At 38.9% G+C, this 22,808-nt stretch overlaps 1 protein-coding gene and 1 long non-coding RNA gene across 3 annotated transcripts in view; one reads left to right on the forward strand and one right to left on the reverse strand.

The window, feature by feature from the left end:
* Window positions 1-15,424: 15,424 nt before the first annotated feature.
* Window positions 15,425-18,517, reverse strand: LOC110060682 (uncharacterized). 2 transcript variants are annotated; one of them, XM_089288437.1, is made up of 5 exons: window positions 18,383-18,517; window positions 17,398-17,653; window positions 16,746-16,817; window positions 16,046-16,183; window positions 15,425-15,605 (listed from the first exon to the last, which is right to left on the reverse strand). In XM_089288437.1, coding segments are annotated over exons 2-5 (450 nt in total). In that variant the 5' UTR covers window positions 17,637-17,653; window positions 18,383-18,517; the 3' UTR covers window positions 15,425-15,604. The 2 variants fall into 2 exon arrangements, with proteins under 2 accessions (XP_089144563.1, XP_020623126.1); XM_020767467.2 differs by lacking the exon at window positions 18,383-18,517 and having other exon boundaries at window positions 17,398-17,676.
* Window positions 18,518-22,575: 4,058 nt separating this feature from the next.
* LOC110060749 (uncharacterized) overlaps window positions 22,576-22,808 on the forward strand; it is a 1,850-nt gene continuing 1,617 nt past the window's right edge. Inside the window, exon 1 of the long non-coding RNA XR_002297908.2 lies at window positions 22,576-22,808. This exon is cut by the window's right edge and continues 185 nt beyond it. This is a non-coding gene — a long non-coding RNA (uncharacterized LOC110060749).

Consider the following 22,808-nt stretch of genomic DNA (forward strand, 5'->3'; position numbering starts at 1 on the left):
GAATTACTTTTTGTTTGTTTAGCAAGCAATATCCGCTATTTCGCGCTTTAAGCCGTTATATTCCATTAAGCGCTGAATGTATTTTCCAAATTCTAAGAAGTAACGAATATTCCTTTTAGAAGGTAAATGATTCTACAAAACAATGCTAGACGTTGTTCTGTGTTGTAAGAAGCTTTTGTCAAAAACATTGTTCTTGAATAGGTTTATCCCCTATTGCGTCTGAACAAAGGTCTTTAAATAATCACAACGCTATATTGGTGAGAATATAATACTTACCAATATTACTAGTGCGTAAAATGGAAATGATTGAATCTGGAAAAGATTATTAAAAATCTGCAACAAAATCCGAAATTAAATGTACTTAAAGAAAGGAAGTCCTATGTATTCGTGACTAAAAAGCATGGTGGAAAATTTATTGTGGTTGACCTTGCTCCTTTATCCCAGAAAAAAAAAAATTGACAAGCGATATATGTTTGTAATAAGCAATGTGTCTTTATACTTTGAGTATCTTGTTAGTAACACTTCACCTGCTAGAAATGTGTCAGGACTCATGAGCTTTAAAACAACATTAACCAAACATCAGCATTCATTTGGCCTGACTGTCAATCTATATTCAATTAACCAAGGCATCTTTGAAATCTTCCTCCTTGATCGACTTATGTTTGCTTTTAATGCCATCCACGGTCATATAATGAATAACTCCTACCTTTCTTATTAAGTGAATATTTTCAACATCAAATCCGGTGAACGTTTCAAATGCTGACAATTGATACACAGTGTTTTCTTGTTCAACCCGCGAGTTTATATTTAAATGAGTTGAGAAGGTTTTCAAATTTCGGGCGAGTTTCTGGGCTGAACGTTAACAGGGATAGATCACTTTTATTGACCGTGGAAAATGTTAAAGTAATCATTTTTTTTTGGAATACCAAAAAATCTTATTACAATCATCATCTTTTTTAGTTCGTGGCCATTGCAATAACCGCGGTAAGATTACAGAACGCAATCGTAATTTTCCGGTAAGTTCATTATGTTTTGATTATATACCTGAATGACCTTTTGGAATCTCGTGGTTCTGCCGCACAATAATTCAGTCTCATTAAAAATTTCAAAAATACATAGTAAAGAAAAACCTCCCAGCACGACTTCGGAGTCTGATGATTTCTTTTGCCCACCTGTCCATTGTCCGGTGACCGGTTTTTCATATAACTGACAAAGCTTGCAGTAGTCAATCATAAGCACATGAATAAGAACTCCCTTTGAGAGGAAAACTGGCTGGTCATTTATTGAATAAAACTAAATTAGCCATTGTTTCGAAAGTCATATACGCTCTTTCCGTCGGCAAGTTGAAAGTTACGTTCAAATTACCTTCAAGCTTAACGGTTTTCGCTAGCATGTTCTACAATTAGAACTGTAATAGTGAAAAATCTTGCCTTATAATCCACGGTCTAACCACTTCAGTTTAATCATTTTTGACTTTCGGTTTCTACTTTTAACGATAATTTTACTTTGGCCGTCTCCGAAAATTTATTTGGAGGAAGTTCGGTGATGGCAAAACATCTTGGTTCAGTTGCAGGAGAAAAGGTATTTTTTGGTGAGAGCTACATATTAAAGTTATCGGTCACTGTGTAATCTGCGGTTAGTGATCTTTTTAGCGCTCTTGCTAAAAGAAGAACGGGAGTAGAAATTGAGAACCGCTGTTAAAAGGAATATAGCCGGACTGTGGGGGTTATTTTATGAGAGTCCATGAAAAAGTGCTTGTTTGTTGCCAATTCCTTCATGTGAAGGACAAGGAAGTCGAAGGTTCAATACACTTGTTTAAATATCTTGAATAAAGAATTACTATTTATTGAAATAATTTATAATCCATAAATTGAAAACGACCAACAAATTGTCAAAGCGGTGTTTTTGGCACAGACGAAGCTGCAATGTTTAACAGTTTTTTGATTTGGAATCTTCTTTATTTTGAAGTGAGAGTCAATTAAAGTTGCTGCTGGTGGCATTATACAGCTTTCTACGTTTTAAAACCGCTAATCCATACTTAAGCCTCAAACAGTTAACTTTTAGATTGAGGCTTGAGTTAATTACTGCTGTGCCGAACAAAAATCTGTTGTTTCACATGATAATTGTATAAAGTTGATGCAATAGTGAAGAACTAAGCGGAACAAAAACAAATTAGATATTGGACGGTTTTGTGCAGTTTCATTGATAATTTCTGTCTGTGTTATGGCGGTGTAACAAGATTATTTTTAATGAAGTCTCGGGGTTTATTATTGAATACTGAAAATGTATAACTGAGTTTCATTTATTTCAACATGAATATAGGATGGGTGGAACAATTTTTACAGGTAATTGCTGATTAAAAGTAGGACTGTGTTAAAACGAAGCTTGTCAGATAGATGAAAGAGAATAGCGACTTTCAGGCCCCGTTAGGAGAAATTTGAAAACGCAGCAACAGTGGGACTTTTTGAAAATGGAGCTTTTCGTAAACATTGACGTGACGATAATAATGTGATGTTCGAATTTTCCTCAAACACAAATTCAAATATAACAGGGGCGTAGCCAGGATGTTTCAAAGCAGGGGTCACACGGAGCCAAAATGAGGGTACTCCCAGCTTGTCATAGCTTAGCGTTTTCGTCACCTGTTGTAGGTTGTTTGCTTAAAAAGGCTTAAAAAGGGGGAGTCACGGGCACCCCAGGACCCCCCCCCCCCAGCTACGCCCTTGCCAAAATGACCGGTGATTGTTACATTTTTAAATTCCTCCAGCGTAGTGTGGACGGAAAACATTTGATGCGTTTTCAAAGTGGAACCTCCGTTTTCAAATTCCTCCGGCGTAATGTGGACAGGGCTTTAGGCACGATTCGCAAATGTTGGAAGTGTGACCGGATGCTCGGCATATGTAGCCAAAAATTATAATAAATAGTAAGTAAAACACTTACATGTATTGTATTGGTTACTTTAGGAAGCATTTTCAGAAAGAGTATTCCAAATTTCAACACGATCTTGATCTTGAAAACGCCAGACTGACCTTTGGAGTTTTCCTGCAAGGAAGTTATTTTTTATGCGGGTATTTTGTGTCACTACACGAACATTTTGAGTTGTCACATCAGTTTAAAGTTTATCTGTGATGTCACTTTGATTCATTGCACATTGTTGGGTCATCAGTCGAGTCCTCTTTATGTAGTGGCTTATTGTCAATTTCCGACCGCTGTTCCACAGAATCAAACCCTTATCCCTAGGTATTCTCTGCTCCAGGTTTGTGTTGATTTGCTAATAATCTGATAATAATGATAATAAACCTTATCACGGTTTTGGAACGGGTAGGCTTCAGGCCAACAGCGTCGGGAATTACAGTGTTTGTACGGGAATCCGATATACAAGGCTTACAAGTTCGCGCCCCTTCGCGGAAAAAAATTATTGACAAACGTATAGAAAGTACAATTACATTCCTCAAATTTGTTCAATGCAATGCTTTGCCGGTTTGGTTTCTCAACTTTGCTATTCAGAAATTGTTCAGAATATGAAAATTTGAAAATTATTTCCCACTGCATTTCCTTACAAGCACTGTTATCTCTGATGCGTATTGCATACCCGTCGAGAGGGTGGCAAAGGGTTTTGCGTGACGCGTGACGCGTGATTGAGACCAAATTAGCCGCGTGACGCGGGACAGGACATCATAACGTGATGCGTGATTTGCTGTTTTACAAGCACGTGATGCGTGATTTACCAGTTAGATTTCTATGATAAGTGGAGCGTTCTTTGAACTAGACGGATAGCATTCATTCAAAATAAATAGTGAATAGAGTCTTAAAAAAGATCATCATCAAATCGTGGCAGACGTGACACCATTTTCTGGTCTTTTTCGTCCTTTTCTTGACCTCTGATGTCATGGTACTATAGGTCCAAACAATTGTGATACAAATTATAGGAATAAGTCAATTGAAAATAGTTAAACTTTGCGCAAGGACTATGAGCTTCAGTGTTATTTTTGTCCATTTTGTCGACCGATCATTTTTGGCAGTACATCAGACCAAGAGAATATGACACACCATATCCGAATCCAGCTATCGCATAAAAGGTCTGAATGAATTTCGTCCAAAAGGGCTGAAACGATAACGCACGTTAGAGTTTGGTGTCATTTTATACCGCTTTAGAAGACAGTTGTGTAAGCAACGAGGGACTACGCAAGGAAATCGTTTGGGTGCCACTTAACGAAGGTCGTCATGAAGACCTAACTGAGTTCAAAAGCCACGTTATATCCTTTACAGACATAAAAACGTTGCCGCACAGAAAAGGATTTGCAGGTGTAAAGCTTTGACACAAATATTGCCTGTATATTAGAGCATGGCAAAGGTGGCGTAGACGACTTCTCAATTCGTATACAAGACCTCTACCAACTTAGCCTGTGAACAGGTTCCCGATTGTGTTATAGCCTGCGAGCAGGCTCACCTTTGAATCGCGCGCGAGCGTCGAAGAGCAAAGCGATCCGGCGGGAAGGAGTCTGGTGAAGAGGCGCCAAGAAAGTGAGCTTGCCTTGATCACTGCATTTTTTTTTTTTTTTTTTTTTTTTTTCATTTCTGCTTCGCCTGAGCGAAGTGAAATACCATTGGTCGAAATGCGGGAAAGGCGAGAAAACTGTCAATCTATTATGCTTGATGAGGAGCGATTAAATCCCCATGAAGTCGGTAATTTACCGCACGTTCTCACAATAAAAAATAAGTTGTCCACATTTGGAGTCAGAGGAAGAGTTGAGTGTGCGTATTACTGATGTTTTAACAAAGTTACAGTCTATTTCTGGTTAAATTTCAAACTAAAGAGGGAGCAGGAAATAGCATTTGAATCAAGACGTACTTGTCATGTTGCCGACTGCATATGAGAAGAGTTAAAAATTACAAGCGTATGTGATTGCAAGCGGGCAAAGAAACGCCACGAAGGCGTTTGCCCGTTTACCAGCATCATCAAAGACCAGACCGCCAAAGCAAGATCACTTGGAATCAAGTGTGTGTCCTTGCTAGACATAAACATTGACGGTTTTTCTTCGGCAAAACTTTATTAACAAAGTTCAACAACGTATATCGCGCTTGCATGTTGTTATGAAATCCCGAGAAATCTGAGCTGCCAAAGTTCATACTTCCGGTGAAAATTAGTTGGCTTATTTTTTCTGCGGTTTCCGGGGTGGAAATGAAAAATTTGCAGAGATCAGAGCAGGCTCACTTTCTCGTCTCGCGGCTACGCCGCGCGCTCGTGCTCCAACGTGAGCCTGCTCGCAGGCTAATTGTGTTATAGGGGAAGGAAAAAGCAGGCGGGCAGAGATAGCCGAGAGTGGTCTGGAGAGGGAAAAATCTCACCCGCCAGGCTCGCTTCGCTCGCCCTAGTTTTATTTTTTTCGCTCTCGTCGGGAGCCTGATCACTTACCGGACGGTGAAAACTCTCCCAGATTATCGGGGAAAAATTATTGGAATAATTAATATTATGATCAAAAGTGTCAAAAGCTTTAGCTAAGTCGAGAAAAACAACCGATGTGGCAAGGCCATTATCGATGTTGAAGTACCATTGATTGGTAGCGTCAAGCAAAGCTGTGGAGGTTGAATGTAACGATCGAAAGCTTGATTGATATTTGTTCAGCAATTTGTTATCCGAAAGGTATAAGGCCATCCCCCCCTTTTTTTTCGTTTATTGTCGAATACGTTTTCTGATTTTGGGTCGGTCGGTCGGAAAAGAAAAAAAAAGAACAAAAATAAAATTGGAAAAGGAGTCTAGAGCTAGGAGGCCCGGTACCTCGGCATAATATCCGTGGAGCCTGGAAACAACAAGGTGTGGTTACAAAGTCAACATCGCGGCAATGGAGGAAGAAAAAAGTCAACGTCAAACGAGAACAGGGAAAAACTAAAAATCTGTAGGGCAAAAAATTACTTATGTTTCAGAATAAAGTGACAATTGTTTGAAATATTGTGTCATTGCCTTCATTGCCTTCTGTGTAACTTTTTTTTTCTTTTTTTTGGGAACGCGAAACTCTGGGTCGGTCGGACGACGCTAACCAGAGAAGACTAGTGAGACAATCTCAGATAGTGCAGAGCGCAATTGATAGCTCTGGCACGGTAGTCCCATAAGTACTCACCCACTTTCGGTTCGCTTCCGGTTTGTGTCTACCTTGATAGTCTGTTAGGGCTTTTCCCCTTTACAGTGTGTATGTTTCAAGGTTGTATTTTCATTCAAGGTCCAAAAATCACGTACAAATTAATTACTCCTGGTGTTTTACGTTGATTTTCATTCATTTTAAATTCAATAATACGTTGAAGCGGAAAACGTGACAATTTAGCTCTTCACGCCAACATTGTAACTTGATACTTTTGTTTTCCTCGCAAAGGCAAATAATATGAAACCCTTGTTTTCTCCAAAACATACGGAAGATGTCCTTGTTTTTTGGTGATAAATGAAAGAAAGTTAAATATCTGATGTAGTGATGCAGAAACGGAACAGAAACGATGTTGTTTTACTAAAAATGCAAATTTTTACCGATGAACAAGAACTAATTTGATTATCAGATAGTCACGAAATACCACTTTCTTTTTCTGTTTCCACCTTTGTTGTTAACAATAAAACAATTCAAAATTAACACATAACGATATTGATGGTTGAGAAGCGTTTCAACGAAAAGTATTGGAGATAAACAGCGCTACTCGGCCGATATGAATGAGTCTTCTCAAAAGACTGATTAAATTAATTTGCGCTTTCATTAGGTGCCACGGAGTCTGCAGTAGTATTTGAGCACTTTCCTGGTTTCTTTTGTCACAAATTTACAATTTGCAGACTATTAAAGCCACTAACTTGGGAACTTTTTGGTCTCTCTTACAGACAAAGTTAACCAAAAATGTATGAATTCCTTCATCGAGCCAAATTTTGCTCGTTAGTGACTAAGAATGGTCAATTGCTGGTTTCAGTGTCACGCAATTCAAAATAGATCAAAATGAAAATCAAAACCGGTCAATAGATAAAGTCCAGAATCTGGGAAATGAAAGAAGGTAAATATACAAAGACTCTCGCCAAAATTCTGGTCACAGCAGTTTTTCCTATGCGAGATACGCGGAGAAATTTTTTACCCAAATTTATAGAGATTTGTATAGAGACGCCATGCTGGTGCCCATCCGTATGGGCACCAACTTGGTAACTGGAAACCAACTGAAACATCTGTCACTGAGTTTTGCTACAAAAGCGTGAATTTATCCCTCGAGGAATTCTAAAACGTTAAAATAATACTTTTTTTAAGACATGAACTGTTCAGATAGCTAAGTTCCCCGAAATAGGTCACTTTTTTAACCATCATGACAGCTCTCTAGGCCGTCATATAAATGCCACGTCACGCAAAAGCTTAGAAATTCAAGCGTAGTGTATCACAAAACCAAGAGCCCATTCGGAGCGAAAATTTGTATGAATATTAGTTTTCAGCCGCTCTTATACATCATTTAAGTAAAATCTCAGGAAGATCAATAGTTTTGTAGTTCGAATTTTAGTGACGTCATGTGAAAACCAGCTATTGGACCGATTTATGGCGAAAAAGAAAGTTTTGGAGAAAATTTGTGCTTTTCTTTAAGGCAAGAAATAAACAAGCCGCTCAGGAGAAGCAATACATTTGAACCCTGACAAGCACACTATTGTAGATTGAAAACAGCCGATGATATTTGTTGAACCGACCTGCGTGTAACTCTAAAAGCTACGCAGCCACAGTAACGTTTCACTTTTGCAATAAAAAGGGACAATTGGCGCTACCTGAAAAATAACTCCCGTCCTTGATCACATGACATGACATATAAAATACCGCGTGGAAAGATGGTGTATAACACTAACGATGCTAGAACGCATGCGTCCTATATGTTGATTTCTACCATAAGGAAAACCACTCAACATTTGTGCGTGATTCCGTATGCAATGTATCCTTCACCTGATCTAGAAGCCACGAACGCTAACTAATCTACGCATGCGTTTAGAGCAAATTAGTTTTGTTCTAAGGAGAATGGTACCACAAGGAGAGCAAGGGGTTACCTGAATCAAATATATAGCTTTGCGATGTTCAAACCTAAGTGACGGCGATGGAATATGTTTTACGTAGAGTACACATGTACCTTTCCCACCCCACCCCCACCAATTGATGGTGAATTCTCGTTTGCAAGAGACATTTTTAACGAGTTGACTAAAATACAAAATAGCGGAGCGTGATGAAATACACGTGAACTCTCGGGGAGTAGACAAGGGAAAAGTACCTGATCTCCAAAGATTACAGAAGAAATAAGTTATAACCGTCACTAGAGCACATCCTCCGATATCCATTTTCTGTACGTAATCTTAATTGTTCTAAATCTAACGAATACTGCATGTTACATGTAGCGACCGTCGCGGAAGTAGTATATCAGATTAGGTGAATAGTCCGCCTCGTTCCACATGAACGGATAACAACTGAGTTAACGAGAAAAGGTTACGCTGGATATCATGAATTTCCTTTTAGGTTTGCGAATCACATACCCTGGTATTCGATAATAAATTGTATACCCAGGATCTGGATGTCATGAATTTCCTTTAGGGTATGTGAATCCCACACAGATGGTCTCTTACTAATGAATAACAAGAGTGTTTCGTAAATTTGTTCCAGGTTCCTTCTGATAAATCTCACAGTAAAAGTAAGTAAAGTGAAAGCTCCGTTTTCGTGACGGATTACTCTGGACCCTAGGCTTAACCGTAGAAATAAAGCTGTATGCGATTTTAAATTCCTCCGGCGTAGTGTGAACAGAGTCTGAAACAAACCACGACGAGCACCACCAAACAAAAGGTTTAACGAGCAAAACAAAGGCTGTACAAGTGTGTTCAGTAAACCTTTGTACATTTCATAGCCGTCCTCTGCAAAACGACACCGCAAAATGACCGCGAACGCGAACGATGAGTCGAACTGCTAAGTTTTCGTATTTCCGTTTAGAATTGAACGCTGTCATTACATATTTAGCCTGAACGAGGTTTTAGAGCCATAGGCATCGTGGAAAAATTCAATTTTCTTTGGCGTTGTCCTCGACGTCGCCGTCGTCATTGTCAAGATCCCTATATGTCATGGATAGTAGAAGACTCCAGTCTCTTTACTATCCATGCTATATGTGCATCTCGAATGCTGGAAGGTCGATACACTTGTTTAACGTGGGGTCTGTCATCTTCAGTGGCTGCTTTGTGTTTTATCCCAAGACCAGTCGATCGCAGATGAGAGCATCGTTTAAAAACCGTAAAAAATCACATAAATTGCAGCTCTTTGCCAAGGTTCTTTTTAATTCAGCGATTAATTTGTCGAGCGTTTCGGTAGGAAGTTTTTCCCTCCTGTTGAAACAATCTCGTTTACGTTACTCCGCCGATGCAATACGTTTTCATCTTCCCCATTACTACACGGCAATCGTTTGCATCTTCTTCTTCAGTATAGCTTAAGGCCAAGAGTCATAATCGGGGACGGAGACCGTAAGTCTTGGGATCCGCGCGCACCTAATGATATGGGACAATTTTTCTATTTTTAGAACAAATTGCGCCATCCTGACGTCATATATCCGCGCGGATCCACGCACATGTCGGGAGCTCTCGCGAGGATGTTGTCACGTTGCGTGATCAAATGGTGAGAGTGGCGAGATTCTCTTGCAGATTTTTCACAGCGATGGCAGGGAATAAGGCAGGGAATAAGAACCAGGGCTCTTGTATGTAGTTTTATGCTCTGAGCTAATGGAAAGGGTGAGTTTTTCAGGGTCGAAGACAAGACTTCAATTTCGCGCTGTGAATGAATAACATCCGCTCGCGCTAGTTGTACAGGTAAGATTTTGCGTTTGTTCTGTAAAGAAAAGTTATGTGAGAAAACTCTTTACCCTGGTATCGAGTTAATTTGTGAATTCCCCAAGCAATGCTTAATCACAACTAAACCCTGGTTTTGATAGTTTCTTATTGTTTCTGTTTGTTTGGCGAGTTTGCAAAAGTTTTTGCAAGGAAAGTCTGACGCGTTCATAAGTAGCTCGTTTGCATAATGTGAGTCGGTGTTTTCAATTGTCAACAAATCTTGACAAAGATTCTTTCGTTGTCCTTTGTGCTGAGATACTGCATCAATTTTCACCAACGCCAAAAGGCTACTAACATCATTTGTGTTTCTTTAACACAGTGAAATTTTACACTGCGAAAATAACATAGACAAGGAGCTTTGTTAACTCAACTAACAAAGTCGAAATCGTTCATTCGAGTTGATTAAAGAAAGCGTCATCGTAACTTTGCTGATTATTTCTGCTTTATTATATGGCTTTGGCTTGTGGCCGATATAACGCGCGCTCTGCTTGGCTAAGAGCGAGATCTGAGCGGTCATTATGCAGCCGTAATGCCCACGGGCCGATTACGGATTATGCAAATTAGGAAGAGCCCGGCTCTGAAAATTCACGCGCATTGAAACGATGAAAGCCGATTAAAAACAGTAAGAGAAGTAAATTTAATTCCGATTAGCTGAAAGCTTAGAGATTTTTCCTTAATAAAGTTTATATAGAAGTCGTTTTTGACTTACTAGACTTACAAGTGAAAAACAATCAAAGTTTGCCGAATCTTAAGTAAAGCTAAAATCGCTAAGTGAAAAACATCATCGTCAGATCTGTCATGCATCCTGAGCAGAACACCTCGAAGAAACTTATAAATTATCATCTTAGTCACAATAATTTACCGAAATATTGAACGCCGTCACAGCTCTCATGAAATAGATTCCCTCGCTTTAACACACGCAAGTGCAAATCAGCTTCCAGGATCATCAGTAAACAATCGGGCGGTTTCTGTCAGTAGCAGTGTTTCTGATAACTGTAGGAAGTTTTAGACGTTCACAAGGCTTGAAAAGTTCATCCATAAATCTCCGAATGAAGAAGGAGAAGATATGTTGTCGAAACCGAATGCGAAGATCGAGTTATTCTGAGCAGTGCGTTCTGAAGCATTAGCATTTTCTTTCCCCGAAAGACCGTTTGTTTCGACGTTGAAACACTTTCTGTCTTTTCTATGTGCGTTGACGTTTCGCCACAAAAGTCGGAACTACCTTTTTGAGGCTGTGACAATCATTTTTCCGTAAAGAAATGTGTGTTTTTGACGGAATACGTACTTATACAGTGGTGAAGTTCACTGACTATGTAGTTTTGCCCTGAGTTTGAGACGATGAATGAATCGGTAAACGTGCGCATCGCCGCATGTAAATTGACGACTTCCGCTCGAATAATTTTTTTTCTTTTCTTTAATTCGTGAGCCATATAATAAACAACTTAATAACCTCGACCTTTCGGTCGTTACGGGAAAATCTCACACCTCGGCCTATCGTATTGACTTCGCTATTGCTCGGTCAATACGGTAGGCCGAGGTTTGAGATTTCCCCGTAACGACCTCACTCTCGGTTATTAAGTAGTTGGTATTCACATATTTTCAGCTAAACTTTTAATATGTTCTCAAACATTTATCAACCTTAAACATATTTAATAACTATAGAGATATAGTATGAGTTCGATGAACGTTTTCACACGAAAGTGCGGAAGTCCAATTTGTCATGTTTTACTGACTGCTCAAAACACGCATCGGCGGGCGCTCTTATTCATCGACAACAGACACTCTATTGGATTTTTACACAAACAAAACTGAGCAGCATCTACAGACATAAACTTTATTGTCACTTATTGGGCCTTGATAAAACATCAAGCGTTGCTTACAATTCAGGCGAAACTCAAACTTGCAATTATTTTGTTTTTACTTTTTGGCCGAGATAGACTCTCGCGAAATCCTCGCAAGCGTGTGGCAATAGGAGGGAAACTTTGGAGTCCCGAAACAGTGCTATATCCAAATATATCCAACTGGTTTTTTGCTGTGTCATGGAAAAGCTGTTAATCTTCAACATATGTGAAACTTAGAGTGGAGCAATGTAGAGCTCTGTTAAAGAAGCAGCGAAACACAACTTGGTCAGCGATATAAAGCGGGACAAAACTAAATTCGACACTGTCTTACTTCACTCAAACTGGAGCAGCTTACGACGAAAATACTGAAGCAAAATTCCAACAGACATGAACGTATTGATCTGTGGGCCAAAAGCATCAAACATTTCGGGAATTTCGGACGCCATTTCCCCGCGCTATATGCGCAAAAATCCACGCAGTATGTACGCGCGTGTGCCGCACATGATGGCGCAATTTGTTCTAAAAATAGAAAAATTGTCCCATATCATAGGGACAACCCCAATACTGGAAATAGCCCGCGCTTACGGTCACCGTCCCCGATTATGGTTCCTGTTAAGGCTTGAACACTTTAAGGCCATCGTCATCAATAACGTCCTCGAACATAGCGAGTTGATACTCGGGGCTTTCCCGCTCCAAACCAGAGCTTCCAGTTCTCGGGGATCTCGCTACTTAATTGACCTCAAATCTAAATGTTGCGGAGACAATGGTATCTGGTGGAATAACATTGAAAATTGTGATGCTTTAGGCGGCAAGGAACCAGAAGTTGTTTTCGTTCTTAGGTATTCGTAGACGGTAGACGTTGTCGAGGAATTTGAACTAATATTGGATGGCAGAGAGAACCTTAAACGAACGTCATCAATCAAGGCTTAATCCGGCTACTGTAACTCAAGAACGCGTATATTACATAACTGTATGTATAGCATAAATTACATAGCCGTTACAGAACATAAACGTGCATATAAAGAATGTTTGGCAAATTAGCATATTATAGTCTTAAATTAAGGTATGTCCGCCATTTTGAATTATCAAATCCAGCCGGTGTCAGAAACTCGTTTGTCCAGTTTGGCTATGACGTCAGTGCTTTCTCACTGGCTCACAGCCAAGCCTTTTGTTCTTTCACTTTATAAGTGCGACACCACCCTGATAGTTGGGCGGCCACTTAACTCCACCGCAATTGTAATATACACGTCTCTCTCAAAACAATACCTCCTCGATATATAATCAAGTCTTCTTCTTAAACCACCCCCCTAAATATTCCCCCAATATTCCCTCACAGCCTGCATTTCATTTATCCCCTACATATACCTACACAGCCTACAGCTCATTAATCCCCCACATGTACCTACACAGCCTACAGCTCATTACCCCCTCTACAGATACCTACACAGCCTACGTTTCAGTAATCCCCCACATATAACTGCACAGCCCACATCTCAATAATCTTCCACATATACCTACACAGCCCACATCTCATTAAATCTCCCACACATACCTACACAGCCTACACCTCATTAATCCCCCATGTATGTCTACACGAGAGATATTAAATTTTGAAAACAAAAATAAACTGAGTACGTAGAAAGTCGTTTCAGAAGCGCTAGCTCTGCCTTAGAAATCTATTTTGGCTTTGCTATAAGGCTAAGCTGTATTAAATCTTTACGGACTGAATTTTACTTTGACAAGTTTTGTGGTCGATATTTATTATTTTAAGCTGAATAGCGTGCCTCTTCCTGAGACGTCTGCACGTACACAAGGATAAGCACAAGCACAAGACCTTATTTTCCCGCAAAATTGGTAAGGCCGCGTTTAAAATATTCACCCTTTCCTCCATATTACAAAAAAAAAAAAAGATTTCTCCCTTTTCTCCCCAACTTAACAAAATTAGATCTATCTGATCAACAAAGAATCAGGAAATGCGGATTCAAATACCGACAAATGGTTTGCAATTTTTTCGTTTCTTTCGATAAAATAAACCTTTGCTAAATAAAATTCTGTCTTTTTGCCTTAAGCTAATACAACGCTTAGCCAGCTTTTATTACTATTGCTTCCAAAGAGGGCTAATCAATATCACTGAACGGACTTTAAGTTATTCAAGTTTGACGGAGGGAGCTTCTTCACGGGCAAGAAATGGGACTTACGGGCAAGAAGCTGTTCACATTTTACGTTGCTACTAAGCAAATCTCATGCTCCACTTGTTCAATTAAAAACACATTCACTTTCGCACCGCTGCTTTTAAACGAGATTCACAGGCAAGAAGCCTACCTCAAAAAGGGGAGTAAAAACTCACAAAACTGTACCCTCTAAACCTTACTGCCCCTAAGAGCTTGTGACTAAGCCACGCCCTCTCTTGGTACGTCAAAATTTTAATTCTACCCTGGTAGACTACTACCGACTGTGTTGTCTACGAGTAGACCCTCTTTCGCTTAGTCCGTCGTGCGTCACGCGAAAGAAATCCGCGAGAAAAAAATGGCCGCGCGAAATCCTGGGGACGAGGAGCGCGCGAGAGGAGGGGACTACCGCCTAAGCCACGGAGTTTCCTTTCGCGCGCTCCTCGCCCCCAGGATTTTGCGCGGGCATATGCTTTTTTTTTTCTCGCAGTTTTCGTTTGCGTCACGCACGACGGACTAAGCGAAAGAGGGACTACTTGTAGTCTAAATTATGCGTTGCTCTCACAACGCAAAAATATGATTGGCTTATGTTAGGAGCGTTGACAACGTGTTGTCAACATTCGAGATACGTGTGGCGTTTCGCAAGAATGTTTATCTCGCTTTCCGACCGTAGAAAGCTTTGGAACAGAAGCAAATTAAAAAAATCGAAGCGTTAGAATCGCGCTTCGCAAGCCTTGATGTTCTTGCGATTCTGCCGACAGGTTTTAGAAAGATTTTAATTTATCAAGTGTCTTGTTTGGCAAAGCTTTCCGCCTCGAACCCGACTGCAAGCGTGACAGTGATTTCGCCGCTCAACAGCATCGTCCAAGAAATAGAACAATTCAGTGAATATGAATTCACTGAGCTTGGCCTTGCTGGCGTCCATTTGAGAGATTGAACCGGACTTTTACTTGAAACCGGACATTTACCCGAAAAATTCCCGCTACTATCGGCAAACATTTCGCGGCAGTTGGATGATCTCCCACGTCAAATACATAACGGTAAATTCTCGGTTGAAACTCTGCATCTGAAATTTTCGCAGTAACTTTTAGATTTACGCCTACAGACGCAGCAAGAATCTTTACAAGCTGCCTCCTTTGCTGTCTTCTTCTTAAAACTTCTTTGGCAGTTTCGCGGAACGAACACTGAACGAAGATATACTTCTCACGGCCTGTTTTTGCCTCGCTACTTGAAGAGTAGAGTAGAGCAAGAGGACGTCAAGATGAGAAATCGTACATCGAAAAATCACTCGGCCGTGAAAGAACTCCCTGGGTTAGGCGGTAGTCCCTCCTTTCGCGCGCTCCTCGCCCCCAGGATTTCGCGCGGCATTTTTTCTCGCAGTTTTCATTCACGTCACGCACGACGGACTACGCGAAAGATAGACTACTCCGTCTACCGACTGAGTAAAAAATATCATCAACGGCAATTCTGAAAACCTTTGAATAAAGCTCTGCAAATGAATGAAGAAAGACCTGGGGTAGTAAGCTTCAGTATCTCTGCCATAATCTTTGATAAATTTCTTCACATCATCATTATTTAGTATTTTTATTCAGTTTTGTAAGTATACTGTTTTATGTCACATTCAAATTCAACAACACACGTTATTCAGTAACATTCAAGCCGGGTTTCATTCAACTGACACAATTTTACAGGTGAAAGTGATGAGGTTCTTTAGAATTCCTTGCCAAGCGAACTTCGTGGACCGTTTTTCTATCGAATGAAATAAGAAAAAAAATGATTACTGATACTAAAAGGTATCACAACCTCGAAATTTGTAAGTGTATAACAGATAACAGAATATACTCCTGGGGTTCGTTGATAAGCAAAGTAAGTAAGTAAGCAGTAATCAATATCAATTAATATTAAGCTGCCTAATCACGGATTGGTGTATTAGGTTTCAGTTCGCGCGGCCTCTGGTCATTGTGTTGTGTTTTAGGATAAGACACTTTACTCTCACAATGCCTTACTCAATGTAGCCTCGACGGGAATGGACTCTCATGCAATGGTAAGGGGACGTAGAATTACTCCTAGCCGCTTCATGCTAAAGAAACAAGAATTACGCGACTGCGGTATGAGCCACTGGGCTCGAATGTGGACTTTTTAATTTATATCTTGGGAGTAAGTAAAGCAACATGATTTAAAGTACTAACCACAAGGCTTGTGATGCTATTTGGTTCTTCTTTACACGAACTCTCCGGACACCTACAGGTGACTGGGATTCCAACAAGAAGGCGAGCGGCTTCCTCTCTGGAAAGGTTTGCCTCTTGCTTCGCGCAAGACCCATCCGACTGATGAAGGAGAAGCACAGAGAAAATGCAACAAAAATGAATAAACAAAGGTCACAAAGAATTTGTTCATTGCATTTTTGCTTCGTAGAAACTCAAGAGTAATGGGTCAATTTTGTGAAACTGATAATTCGATAAACAACTGAACGTTTAATAAGTAACCGACTATTTTGCACGCGCAGTTAGTATTGTTAAATAGTTGACTAATTAAAAATTAGATTATTTGCTCTCGATTTCTATGAGGTAGCCTCATCAACAATCACCTCATAGAAATCTCAAGCTCATAATGTAATTGTTAATTGGAATGGAAATGGGATTTACAGAAGGGAAACCTCAAGACATGAAGTTCTTATTGTCGCCTGTAAACTGAAATAATTAATGAGCGAAAAAAAATGCTTTTTCTGCGTCATTCAGTAAGTTAAACAAGTTATGAGATATATTTCGGACATTTTATGAATGAAATTTCTTTAATTCCTTGGCAAGCACATGTAATTATTCCATAACTATAGCGACTTGGAATTAATAGAGTATTCACTTGATCAGATCGGATAAATGTATTGCATACCGCGTGAGTAAGCCTCCTGGACCAACACTGTGAAAGACTTGACCGTCTAGTGTGGAGACATGATTGTTTACTCTGTTGTGAAATAAAATCAACAGTCAACTGTAATTCATATAGAGCTCAGTTTTGTTAATTTCTTTAAATAAAGCTGCGATACTTAATGCTTTAAACCAGGCTAAAATTCAGACTAACATTCACATTACCCAGGTGCTCTGAATGGCAGTAAACTGTATCAGGAACTGCTTCCCCTTTCAGCCCGTAAGTGCTATAAGGCGGTTTTCAATTGAGTGTCGTAACACCAAAACCAAACCAACTACTTACCAATTAGACTACTCAGCCGATCTCAAAGCATAGTAAAACCAAAACCAAAACCAAAGTAATTGCCTGGCTACTTTCAACACTCAACTGAAAACCCGCTCTATCGCAATCCTGAGTCGGCAGTAAAAGCAAGACAATTGAGTCGTTCCTGCACATTTGTCCCTACGGCAGAAAGAGGATATACGGATGAGATAAAAAACCCACCCTTACACGAATAAAAATTTCATCAATTTGATTCACGTTATTTCCGTCTTTTCTTCTCTCTGCTGACTGAAGAATCATGGTGTCGAGAGCTACAACATTCTACGACTGAAATAGTTCTACTTTGCCTGCTTACCTTTGTTCGTCTGTATTTCCTTTTGCAGTATTTTCCTCGTTACTCCTTTGAAACCATTCGGATGATCGTCTCTGTCCCGGACTTTCTTGGTCCAATGGGTGTATTTGCCAAAGGCGCGGTTGCACAGGCCAAACATACAGTTCACGACCTACTCTGAAGTGACCGCTGACCATGCCGAATAGCATTGCGGTAGCAATACAAGCCAGGATGTAATGAAATTTCGCGGTATTTGCAGCCATGACTGTTGTTCTCTTGACTACAGTCAATAGAAGAAAATATCAATCCTTTACCAAAAGAAAGTTTTTGGCGATTTTTCTCTTTCTTTTTTTCATTAAATTTAAGGTTAATTGAAAACGTGAACCTTAAATCTTCACTGTTTTTTTCATTTAAATCAGGTCAGTTATTTATGTGCCTGTCCTCTCCAGGACCCGATTGATTTAATCCAGTAAGAGCACGAATTTTGTTATCAGTTTGATTACTTTTCAGTGCTTTTCTGTGTTCATTTTTTGTCTCTCAGGTTTGATGTCCAGCAATCACAAACTCTTAAAAGTAAGAATTGTTATCAGCTTGTTCCAAAGCCTCAGTTTCCGCTGACCACAATAATACCATCTGTTTTTAAATGTCTCTACTCGGGACAGCATTTTCAAATGTATGTATTCTCGATGAACGCGATGGGTGTTTCTAACGTAGTAGTATAAGCGAAAACTCATCAACTGATCATGCGTTTTCAACCTCAAATAAGCGGCAGTTTCCATATAAACGAAGATAAAGTTTTGTCAGATAATTTGCTAGCGTCTAAATTACAGCTTTATCGGTTAAACACCTTTAGAATGTTCGACAACCTGGACAAAGTAATCGACAAATATTCCACAAACTGCTTACTTTTAAAATAAATTTAAGCATATACGATGTTAATTTGTAATGCTCAGGTATTAGACAGAAGTTTCCGTAAACCAAAGTCAATATCGGAGAATTGTTAGCTTACCTTTGTTAAGACGTTTGATGGCTAATGTCAGTGTCTGATTTGTGATGGCGTTTAGACCGATGTCTTCTTCTACATCGATGTTTTCTTATGGTATTGAAAATTTTAGCTATTTACGCTTATTTATACATAGCAAAACACGAAGCCTTAGCCGCTTTGAAAGAGGAAACCTACACAGCTAAAGTGCTTTTCATTGGGTCTTAAAACACACTAATGTAATTACGTTGAAGATGATTCGGAAAACTAAAAATATCCGGTACTTTTTTCCTTTTACGGCTAGACAATTCGTGAAGTTCATCAATTCTTTTGAAACAGTACATTAAGTCGACAGTTAGCAAAGTGTAAAATCAGTTGCGTCAACACAAGTAAAGAAATCATGTTTCTAATTCAGTGAGATATTTGTTAAGCTGATAAAAATAGCCATTTGAACACTTAGCAGTGAGAAATAGCAGTTTCCCTTGCACTTTGCTGAACAAATGGTTTCAAGTTCTTTTTATCTGTTAAAGAATGGAAAACACGAAACTGAATGATATTACCACAAGTATTATAGTGTTCTGGTGGTAATTAGGGCGTGCAGACTTTGAAGATTTGCATCCAAATGGAGCCATGAAAGCAAGCCGGTTAAACGTAAGCGAAGCAAGTTGATGTCACGAGGAAAAGTAATTTCAGTGATAACGTGCGGCGTCTGATGAGCATTCAAGCTGGGATATCTCACTTACAGGAACAACAGTTTGATATACTAGCGAACTGATACAAGATCGAAAAATATAAACATGCCAGAGTTTGCCTTGCTCTGTACTATACCTCTTCACTCTAAAGCGAAAAAATATGCATATTTTTTCCGATTACTGAGTACAAGAATATTAGTAACTTGCAGTAGAAATGAAGCGGCCACCCTTATTAACCGGCCAGCTTTCAAAGTCCCGAAATTATAGTCAGTAAAATACTACAACTAAAACTAACTGGCTACTTCTATTAAACAGCCGCGGTCACCTCGTCCCGATGAGGGTTTTATTATTGTCTTTACCCAAAATTTTCTACACGTAGTTTGGCTTTGCTTTGAAAAAGGCGATGACAAATAAGAGGTCCAGTCTCTTAATATTCTCTAGAAGAGTACATATTTAACGGTACTGAGGAAATGGAGTTTTACTCTCAATAACACAGTAATGAAAAAGCAAATGTTTCGGTCGGCTGCCGTCTTTTTTGTCGCCACCCTTTATCAGGTTTGTCAGCGTTATGACAGGAAAGTCAGTAATGACCTAAATGCATTGACAAGGTAGGTTTTATTTATGCAAACTTTAACTTGCGCTAAATTAAAAAGCATAAGAATAAGAGTTGGCGTATTTTGAGAATAGGCCAGTGTTTTTTTTTTTTTTCAATAAAAGAAACAAAAATTTCGGTATACACTCAAGTTCTCAAGTTGAACTCAGTTTGAATATAGCGTCGGTGTTTTCATGAACCCAGCAGCACGGTTTTTTTGTATCAGATTCATTATTTAAACTGGATATACAAAATCATTCTGCTGCTAAATTAATTGAGTAAAAAAGGATCCAAAGAATATTCTTTGGTCTGCACCTGCCGTTTAATATGACATTCTACGCATGTCCAAGTTTATCTTCGAAACAACATCGTTGTCTATTGTGTTACTGACTATAGTAATTGACCAAGATGGCTTGCGTTAGGTTCTAAGAAGGAATTCACCAGAAATGCGAGTAACAACCTTGACAAAAACTTTGTACCAAGATTATTTACATTGCGTTGCAAACTTCTGTGCAACTGTTTTAAATATCTTCCCTAAAGAAATCATTGCTAACAACACCGAATGTTGAACTTCATACGAAACACTTGAAAGTACTGATAAAATGAAACTGATGATGAAATTTAACCTGTGTTTGTACAATTTCAATAAACTTTAAAATTTATTTTCACGAGTTCTCAGGCAACTATTCGTATCTTAAGCTGCCGGCAAAGAAGACTGTTATATTCTTAAAACTATTCTTGTGCAAGGTTTTGTCCACTAAAACCCGAAAATGCTCGATTCCCCGATTTCCTATCGGATTTCGTCTTCATTCCTATCAACATAATATTGTTGTCTCTGTTCGGAAGCAGATTGTCTTAGTTTTATTATTGGTTTTAACAAAAATGCTGTATTAGATAAAAGAGCAACGCCTGAGCCCGTTGTAACTGCAGTGCTACAAACAAGACCATACGTAGCGGGAGGAATTACTGATGTCCTTTAGTAGAGTCAGTGATGATGCTCAATTTAGCTTTTACTTTCTCCGTCAACCTGGTGTAAGCCCGTAAGTGAACAGCCTTTCTGAGGGTGACGAATAAAATATAAACGCGTATAATCAACTTGACACAAACAGTAGATTTAATAGAGCACCGCGAAAATTAAAGTACATCAGAGATTTTTCACATTTCGTGTTCGCTGACAAATGAAATTGCTCAGTGCAAGAATATCCTGATAATCTTACGCCGGTTTAAAAAAAAATATATTGTTATATGACCTCAATTCCTTTTTTCCTAGATTCTCGCTGTAAAAGGGAGCGATTTTTCTTTTAGAGCAAACCTTTAAAATAATGTTTAAAATAAATAGAAGTTTGATCTATTACTTTAGTATTGGCAAACGTCGATTACTTATTGACTTGAAAGTTTCCAGAACTAACGCTAAAAATAAAGGTTCCCACGATTTTTAGTTTTCTAAACTAGGTTTAATTTGTTTAGGTACGAACTGTTCAGTGCACTCGAGTTCAGGGAATGGCAACAAAACTTTGATACATTGATAATTTCGCTCACCGGGTTGAGTGGACGCTAAAAAAGTTACTGGTGTTGTTCAGCTTTGTGTTCGTCAGAGGCACTTCAAATTTATCTGCATTTATAATAAGAATATATTTTAGGGTCCAAAACGAGAATGATTCTGGCAAAAAATTGACATATAGGTTGTTCTTGTGTTGAACTTGTTTTGCTTTTGCGAGCTTTTCTGGCAATTCGAAGTTATTTGGGCGCGAGGTACCGCAATTGCGAGAACTGTCCGTAAGTGGTAACAAACTTTCGGCCACAAAGAAATTTTGACTGCTTCTCGCTCAAAACTCGATGAGCTCACAATAAATGGTCCATAAGACACAAGTTTCCTTTTTTTTTTACTGTTTGTCAGAAAAGTCAGTTCCAGTCCCAAGGCTGAGTCGAGCGAGTTCTCCAGTAGACTGAAGTCAGTTCTGGGGATTCAACTATTCTTCTTTTACATATCGTTCCGAGCCTCCATTTGCGTTTTGCGAAACAAAATGCTACATAAATTAAAATCTGGTCTTGAAGTGGTGTTTTTTCATGGCTCAGACTATAAATAGAACAGTTTAATAAAAACGCTTTATTCACCGTATGACACTCACAGGAAGTTCATAGATTTGAGTTGAGTAAACACGCAGTGAATAGGAGAATAGTTTTCATTTCCTGAGAGTGCACCACACTTATAACCAGCAAACATCACATACAAATATGAAAAACACTCATTGATAAAATACAATACTCAAATCGGAAACTTTTGCGGTACGCTGAATTCGTACTTGCAACCGTAAAGTTAATTAATTTAATGCTGAAATGCCTTATGAATCCAGATCATTTTTATATGAATTTCCATACGTGTTTTAAGACTCTGATAAACAACGTAAAGCCAATTTGTACTTAATATAACACAAGGGGCATACCTACTTAATTACACAACCCCCCTCCCTTCCCCCCCCCCCCCCCGTTAAAGGCTAGTATTACGTCCAATATCACCGTACATCACAGTTTGTATTACGTTTCGTTTTAATTTTGGCTTACAACAAACATGCAACTTAAGCTTATGAAAAAATTTGTTTCAATTAATGCCCGAACGTACGAAAAAGTCAGAGTAACAGAATTTCAACAAGTATATATCAAAATAAATTGTTAAACAGCTAATAAAACGCTAAATCGAGTCGGCTAACGACAGATTCTTTCTAAAAATGTAAACTAAGGGCAAAATTTGAAATAAGTGCATTAAATGAACATGATTAGCCAGGCTTACAGCATTTCATACAAAACTATATTGGAGATTGACATCAGTTTTCGTTGACGGCAATGTTGCAAATAAACATCAACTCTCAAATGAAATTTCTGATGTAACTTGCTAATTAAGTAAAAAAAATCCGGCTTGAAAAGAGCAATCTAGACTTAAACGATGAATTTTAAAATTAATACGGGTTAATTTATCTTAGTGATAAATTTGTTCTGTTTTACTCGGCAAAATCTGAACTGTTAAGCATTAAACCAGTCACTGAAAGCATATTTAATAAGAGGATAGTAAGAAACAACATTTTTTGGGAAAAGGGAAATTGCACATAACGCCAAGACAAAATTTATTTCCTTCGACAAACAAATAGATCTTGCAGCTGCAGGAGAGAAGAAA

Source organism: Orbicella faveolata, unplaced genomic scaffold, assembly GCF_042242905.1.
Source record: "Orbicella faveolata isolate gen_17 unplaced genomic scaffold, um_ofav_v1 contig_15, whole genome shotgun sequence".
Taxonomy (NCBI): Eukaryota; Metazoa; Cnidaria; class Anthozoa; order Scleractinia; family Merulinidae; genus Orbicella; species Orbicella faveolata.

Bases quoted from the DNA above. Each gene is read 5' to 3' on its own strand.
- LOC110060682 (XM_089288437.1), bottom strand. From the start codon at position 17,636: ATGGCTGCAAATACCGCGAAATTTCATTACATCCTGGCTTGTATTGCT. The intron at 16,818-17,397 runs GTAAGCAGGCAA...ATTTCACAACAG, and splicing joins GGAAATACAGACGAACAAAG to AGTAAACAATCATGTCTCCA. The intron at 16,184-16,745 runs GTATGCAATACA...CTCCTTCATCAG, and splicing joins CCAGGAGGCTTACTCACGCG to TCGGATGGGTCTTGCGCGAA.